The sequence below is a fragment of the Saccostrea cucullata genome, unplaced genomic scaffold, assembly GCF_032062105.1.
Source record: "Saccostrea cucullata isolate Sc308-1 unplaced genomic scaffold, CSIRO_AGI_Scuc_v1 ctg1765, whole genome shotgun sequence".
Lineage (NCBI taxonomy): Eukaryota > Metazoa > Mollusca > Bivalvia > Ostreida > Ostreidae > Saccostrea > Saccostrea cuccullata.
The window spans coordinates 31,246-37,245 of NW_026926426.1; the positions used below are offsets into that span (position 1 = coordinate 31,246).

Here is a 6,000-nt window from a genome sequence, read left to right on the forward strand (position 1 = left end):
ATTTTAATGAAAAATTGTCAATGAGACTAAATTTAAATAGTTTACGACTATTATAAAGTTTTAAGTAATATGCATTGCAAAAATTGATTAGATTCTTCTTTCTTTGGATTTAATCATTTTTAGTCTAAGGAAAATGTTTCTAAATTTGTTTTCAAACCTAAGATAAGAATTTAATTAAAAATATTGCCTTTATATTTCATGAGCATGAAGACGAAAACATAAAATAACTTTTTTCACATTTCAGTGAACCAATAAATGGAAAGTTTTAAAAAAATTATTTTGAATGCATTCTTTATTATTAGGATTTATGTAAGATTTTAATTTCCAGAGAATAATTACAAGAATATTGATTTCTAGGAAAAAAAAATTAACCTTAATTTTTACCTGGATTTCTTGTATGGTGGACCGTGTTGAAATTTACAGCTGCTTCCAAATGCACACTCTCCGTTCAGTAACCAATGTCGGCACTTAGTGTTGTGATATGAAGATTCTCCGCGCTACAATTAAAGTTGTAAATTTCCTTAGGAGATAAAATCAACCTTAAATCAAAATTAATTTTGTCCTCATTATAAACTTGATCCAATTCAATAGTTTGTTTTAATCATTACTTTAGGTCTTTGAAACAACATTTTGATCCTATGGAGTTACCGAGTATGCAAAAACTTTTAATCCCATAAAATTTGAATCATTATGCCAATAAAGGTAAATAAAATACCAATGCAACAAATATAATTTTTTTAAAAACCTTCTGCAATATTTAGACTTTTACTGGTAAATAACTATTTCATACAAATATCACAAGACAACAGCGACAAGTAGTAAACAATAGTCACAAACAATATCCCACATACAATAATTTCAACATGTTTACTTATTCAGCTGCCTCTATACTCTATAGCTACTGATATGACTATATTCAATTTAATTTTTAAAACTGGGATTTAGTTCTCTGATGGTAATTTACATGCACAAATTTTGCAGCAAATATCTATACTATCGAGTGAGTGTACCATTGTGCATTATGCTAGTTTTCTGTAACTTTTAAATTTAGCTTTTAAAAGATTAAATAGAATGTTTTATGATTATAATTAATTTAGATGTACTTTTTTCCATAATGCAGTCAATTCCGCGGAATCTCATATTCTGTTTAATCCGCAGGTGGAAAATTAAGCGGATTTCTTAAACTTTCACTATATGCCTTGATTTTACATTAAGAATGTTAAATTGTTTGGACAAATTTCCGGAGGAAATTTGTGACTGCACATATAGCGTAAATCAATACCACGCAGAAAAAAGTACTTCTACAGTATATCGTTCTGATCATTTAACCATGTATTGGCAAATGTAGCGAAATAAACAGAAGAAGATAATTCTAGCTCAATGCTTTTCCTACGACGAATTCAGAGAGTGACAAATGTCAACATGGTGTGTCAATATGAAGCGAGAAAAACATTGAGAAAAAGAAATGAATTTTAATCTTGATCAGATGTGGATTTTTTACGTTAAGGCCATAATAAATAAATAGCTAGATTCTCATCCGAATTTTCTTTAAAATCGAGGCGGGCGGGCGGCTTTTATTTTATATTTTTTATTTTTTCAATTTTGCAGATTTTTTATTAACCTGGTCAATCGATGTAATTTTATCTACAATACCCGAATAAAAGTCATAGTAAAGGTTCAATTATCTCTTACTTCACATCATCACTGATCTTTTTTAACCAATGAGCCTTGTTTAAAATATATATGCATGTATTACAGCAATTACCATCTTTTCAGCTGTCAAAATCATGTCGACTTTCGCGGGATTTAAAACGAAAGTAGAATGGTAGATGAATACCGATCCCGATCAGAATTAAGATGAAGAAAAACAGAAATAAAAAAAATCGAGGCGGGGGTATAAAATCGGGGTGGGCGGGGATGAGAATCTAGGAATATTTTTATTATGGCCTAAAAGACAAAATTATAAAATCTAAAAAAAAAGGTTTGTTTTCAATTTTTGGTTTTTATTTTCAGGAATTTCAGCTATGTGGGATGTATATTAATTTTGAAGAGGCTTTCCCAAGACACAGTTAGATCCTGCTCACTAGTAAAATATCAACTCAAACTCTGGATTGTTATATTTTATGAAGTGCAATGAGGCATAATTTAGACAGGTCCAGTCCAAAGACTATTTCTACCTATGTAGCTATTAATAGCTACCTAGGTATTTAAAGCTACCCAAGTAGCTATTTTTAATTACCTACTTTCTGCTTTACTTGCATTTTGTGGCCAAATGCAGGAACGGCGCAACATGGTGAGCACAAAATTTTTTAATATAGTCACTCTAAAGATGGATATGACAAAAATTTGGCCAAAAAATGATTACTTCATATATTATCAATTTTGCATAGAAACTAATGTAAAATTACCATTTCAGGAAGTAATCATTTTTTGGCCAAAATTTTGTCGCATTCATTATTAGCGTGACTGTATCAAATGATATGGTATTCACCATGTTGCGTCGTTTGGTCTTTGTGCCGCAAAATGCAGAAATTATAAAAAGTAGGTAAAAATTGCTATTTTGGGTAGCTTTAAATACCTAGGTAGCTATTAATAGCTACGTAGGTAGAAATAGTCTTTGGACTGGACCTGTTAGACTAAGCTATGCAATATCCTGATAATCCACATGGATAATGATCTAATTGGATAAAAAATAAAACATGTCTACAATATGTCTCCTAAATATTTGTTGTCCAAACAATTTTAGTATTTCTGATAGGGTAAGGCTACGAATGATGCTATCACTCGAGTATGTTAAATTCAATGATGATAATTTTTACATCGTCTAGTTGTTTTCGAGCTCCGGGACCAAGCCTTTCAAAAACACTTGGTTTGCGTCTATCTCCCTCATCCGAGACAGACTTAGCAGAATCAACTGTTACTCTTCTCTTAATTTTGCTCATTTCACAACACCACAATACATGAAAATGGAATGCAAGCAAGTTTTCTATCACATCGATATTTCCACCCGTACATTAGACGCCATCTTGAAAATCACAGCCTAATCACAAAACCAGAGGCGCATCGGAAACAATTATTCCGGGAGTAATTTAGAATGGAAGTGTGTGTCGACTCTGTGCTATCCGCCATAAATGCAGAGAAAGGAGGTAATTTTACATTTAAGTGACATTATTTATTGTGTTATAATAAACAATACAGTCGAGTGTAAATAACATTTTACCCGTTTCATCCATTTTCAGGCGCCATACGCGTGGAACTTTGTGCCAATCTGTCAGAAGGGGGGACAACTCCTACCTCGGGTAATGGAAAATGTGTAAGAAATATTTTTGAATGCATTTTAATTAATAATTTAAGTGTCTACAGATGTGAAATATATTATAATGAGAAATTTACAAGTCAGTGAAAATAATATAGATAAAACTGCAGTCAGGAAGGAAGGAAATTAATTTTAAATACATCAGTTTAATTAATTCAATATCAAATTAAACGACTTGTGAGCAAATTATTAGGCACTCTTGGAAACTTAAAAAGTTCTCAGAAGTGAGACATAACAAAGAACAGCTAGAAGTTTTTTGTACCCCGGCTGAGAGGTACTGAGGGGGATATACTGTTTTACCCTTGTGAAATTCACCGTCTGTCTCTCAGTGTCTAAAATGTCTGTAACAAATTTCTCAGAAACTATATACTCATCGCAGATGCTTAAAATTTTAACACATTCTTCTCTGAGGCATGTCATATTTTGAGAGACATCAGAGCAGGGGTATTACTAGTGAACATTGGCTCACAGATTTTTTGTTTCATTTGTAACTAAAATTATAAATTGTCATCTTTATTTTGGTAAAAATCCTTTTTTTATTGTTTTGAAAATCAATACATAAATTATTTTTTCATGTGCCTTTATCACTTAATTTTGCATTGAATTTTACAAACAGGAATGTTGAGAACCATAAAGAAGTATGTAAAGATTCCGGTGTTTGTGATGATAAGACCCCGAGGAGGTGACTTCCTGTACAGTCAGGAGGAAGTCGAGGTCATGGAGGCAGAAGTGGTGGATCACAAACGAGCGGGAGCGGACGGTTTTGTTTTTGGCTTCCTGAAAGAGTATGTTGTACAGTACTGTAGATTCTATAAAGTATGGTTAACTGTTTAATTACAAGTATTAGCTAAGGCCTGCCATTGAATATGTAAAACAATGAGTATGAAAAATATTCTTTTTTTTTTTAACTGTAATCATTTAATTCAGAATAAGAGAATTTATTGTTTGATATAAATTTTTGTTTTTGTTTCAGGGATGGTACTGTTGACAAGGAGTTGTGTTCAAAATTCTTGGGTGAACATTTTATATAAATCATTACAAGTAAATGCGAACTAATGTCATTTGTTAAGAGTTATTTTTAACAGAATTATAAAAAAAAAATACTTCATAAATTTTGTTTCTTTTTATTAGAATTAACCAAGCCCTTACCAGCAACATTTCATAGAGGTAAGAAAAAAAACTTATTAAGGGAAAAAAGCTAAAACAATTTTATTATTGTTTATGGGATTCACAATCAGACTGTATTTCCAGTATTTATAGTTTATGTTTGTACTCATTATTAGCTATAGACATGACAAGTGACATTCTGCAGGCTTTGGATGATGTGGTGGATCTAGGATTTCAGCGAGTGTTAACGAGTGGAGGATCCTCTTCTGCTTTAGAAGGATTACCCATAATTCAGCAGATGGTTTTAAAGGTATTTCACTCTTGTTCATGTCCTCCTTGTAAGGGATAAAATGTTCATGTTTTTCTTAAACTATTATTCATTGAAAAATCTTATTTCTGACTTACAATATGAATTATAACATTTTACTTCATTTTTCAGGCTGACAAAAGAATATGTGTGATGCCAGGTAAGCAGGAGATACTGTATTTGAAAGAGGATTTAAGTCTTAGTGCTAATATTTTCTAATATGTATGTAATGAAATATATTCAGACAGTATGACAATATTACCCCCCCCCTTCTCTCTTTTCCAATGAACCCTTTTTGTGGTTCAATTTCATGGATATAACATTCATTTAAGGAATGAAGCTTCTTTCAACTCCTGTTATATGATATAAAACAATGAAGCGGTTTATAAAAAAAAGTGTAAACTGCTTCTAGTTATGTTATATTGCATAACATAAGTTGAAATAAGCTACATTCCTTATAATTTAATTTCAGTGTGTAGACATTGAGACAATTTTTCCTTCGGAAAAGGCTTCAAATTTAGCATATTTTAAGAATTAAAGTCAATTAGAGTGATACGTTTTTGACGTAACTCATTGTGACATAGGCAAGTTATGTTATACAAAATGGATTAGATCTTTTACCCAATCAAATGACGTGTTACAACTAAAATTAAATTATTTTTTCTTGGTTTTAATATTGGTGAAAAAAAAAACAATCTTGCAATTGACCTCATGCACCATAGAAATAGTTTAGGAGGAATCATCCAAGATTGTCTGAGCCTATCATAAATACAGCTGTATTCTTTTGCAGGTGGAGGTATTAATTCAGGGAATGTGGACAGAATTTTAGATGGTTGTGGAGCTAAAGAATTTCACGCATCAGCTCGATCAACTGTCCATTCCAGAATGCAGTTCAGAAAAGAGGGCATCTCCATGGGAGCTTCTCTGTGTCCTCCAGAATTCAGTGTGAAGGTCACAGATGAGGTCAAGGTTCAGAATCTTGTACAGAAACAACAGTGTAATAAAAAGTGACAAAAAATTTATGTAGTAATTTTTTTTTCAATAATACCAGGACAATTCCAAAATTCCAAATTAGGCCATCAATAAAAAAAATATTTTTTGTTTGATGTGTACATAGTACTCTGACTGATTCAGGGAATTCAAATTCATTAATTTTAATATGCAGGATATCACTATTGTTAAAATACTGTAGACGTACTTTTTTCCACGGAGTCAAAATTCCGCGGAATCTCAATTTCTGTTTAATCCGCGGGTAGAAAATTACACAGAT

The 6,000-nt window shown here is 31.6% G+C and overlaps 2 protein-coding genes across 4 annotated transcripts in view; one reads left to right on the plus strand and one right to left on the minus strand.

Annotated features, from left to right (window-relative positions):
- The window catches only part of LOC134271680 (zinc finger CCCH domain-containing protein 13-like), a 27,331-nt gene extending 24,297 nt beyond the window's left edge, over positions 1–3,034 (minus strand). The window contains exons 1-2 of the mRNA XM_062753894.1: positions 2,820–3,034; positions 385–497 (exon numbers count right to left, since the gene is read on the minus strand). Of these exons, the coding sequence (XP_062609878.1) occupies positions 385–497; positions 2,820–2,942 (236 nt within the window). The 5' untranslated portion in view covers positions 2,943–3,034. The remainder of the gene's footprint in view (positions 1–384; positions 498–2,819) is intronic.
- LOC134271679 (copper homeostasis protein cutC homolog) lies at positions 3,012–5,776 on the plus strand. 3 transcript variants are annotated; one of them, XM_062753891.1, is made up of 8 exons: positions 3,012–3,146; positions 3,240–3,299; positions 3,933–4,101; positions 4,290–4,330; positions 4,448–4,483; positions 4,600–4,733; positions 4,863–4,890; positions 5,521–5,776. In XM_062753891.1, the coding sequence occupies exons 1-8, from the start codon at positions 3,095–3,097 to the stop codon at positions 5,739–5,741; spliced, it is 741 nt and encodes a 246-aa protein (XP_062609875.1). In that variant the 5' UTR covers positions 3,012–3,094; the 3' UTR covers positions 5,742–5,776. The 3 variants fall into 3 exon arrangements, with proteins under 3 accessions (XP_062609875.1, XP_062609877.1, XP_062609876.1); XM_062753893.1 differs by having other exon boundaries at positions 3,094–3,146; positions 3,240–3,313; XM_062753892.1 differs by lacking the exon at positions 3,012–3,146 and having other exon boundaries at positions 3,190–3,313.
- The last annotated feature ends 224 nt before the right edge of the window (positions 5,777–6,000 follow it).